This window comes from Pinus tabuliformis, chromosome 2_1, assembly GCF_031772625.1.
Source record: "Pinus tabuliformis cultivar Carrire ecotype Pingquan chromosome 2_1, CPIR1, whole genome shotgun sequence".
Lineage (NCBI taxonomy): Eukaryota > Viridiplantae > Streptophyta > Pinopsida > Pinales > Pinaceae > Pinus > Pinus tabuliformis.
In genome coordinates this window covers 362,499,021-362,500,030 of record NC_142299.1, presented here as the reverse complement: position 1 = coordinate 362,500,030, position 1,010 = coordinate 362,499,021, and the positions used below count along the sequence as shown (strand labels likewise).

General features: G+C 44.7%; 1 protein-coding gene across 1 annotated transcript; it reads right to left on the bottom strand.

Annotated features, from left to right (window-relative positions):
- Nucleotides 1-200: 200 nt before the first annotated feature.
- LOC149200365 (pentatricopeptide repeat-containing protein At2g33680-like) lies at nt 201-791 on the bottom strand. The gene has a single exon (XM_089400927.1). The coding sequence runs from the start codon at nt 789-791 to the stop codon at nt 201-203; it is 591 nt and encodes a 196-aa protein (XP_089257053.1).
- Nucleotides 792-1,010: the final 219 nt, after the last annotated feature.

Below are 1,010 nucleotides of genomic sequence, written 5' to 3'. Positions count from 1 at the left end.
CATAGTACCATGAAATTAACCTATTGCTTGCACTTGCATATGAGCTTGTACGCACACGCAAAAACACCTATTTGAATTCCTCTGCATTCGCCTTAATGTGATTGGCTGCTATGGGAAAATCCTCGTCCAGACATATATCCCAATGGCCATCCCATCTGATGAAAAACTCAGTATCCGTGAAATACTACACCCTGTGCACATCAGGCGCAGGAGTATAGAGATATCCCCGGGGTCCAAATCGAAGCATTGCTTCTTAGTGAAACATTCTTGTGTTCCTCCACATGTATCTGTCGGAAACATTCCAATGCTTCGCCATGAAACCCATTATGCACAAGTCCAACAATCATAGCTGTCCATGTGACAACATCTCGATGGCGCATTTCCTCAAACACTTTAGTTGCATCCTCCACAGAACGGCACCTGCAATACATATCCACAAGCACACCTCCCACAAAGACATCAAGCTCATAACCGGTCTTAATAACCTGCCCATGAATCTCCATCCCGTGTTGCAGGTCCATTAAGCTTCCACATGCCTTCAGCATGATTGAGAACGTAAAATTATCAAGCTCTGTGCCAGATAACTTCATCTGATTATAAATCTCCATAGCCTTGGTTTCACAGAACCCATTCTTAACATAATCTCTGAGCAAAGCATTCCACATAAACATAGTCCGCTCAGAGGCTTCATCGAAGGCCGCCCGCGCATCGACAATGCTTCCACAGGCAGAATAAAGATAAACAAGCTTGGTAGCCAAGTAGGGATTCTGATGAGCCCCTGTGATTCTCATGTGGGCGTGGACCTGCTTGCCTTCTTCCAATAATTTCTGGACAATGCATCAATCTAGGAGTATATGGTAGATTTGGGTATCCACAGGGATTTCTCTACTGAAGTGCATCTAGTGCAGAATGTGAAGAGCTTCATCAACCAGCCTTTCTCTGCACAAAAGAACAGTGCTTGCCAGAAGCCAGGGAAGAAGAAAAACAACAACAAATGGCAGGGAAAAAGC

Bases quoted from the DNA above. Each gene is read 5' to 3' on its own strand.
- LOC149200365 (XM_089400927.1), bottom strand. From the start codon at position 791: ATGAGAATCACAGGGGCTCATCAGAATCCCTACTTGGCTACCAAGCTT.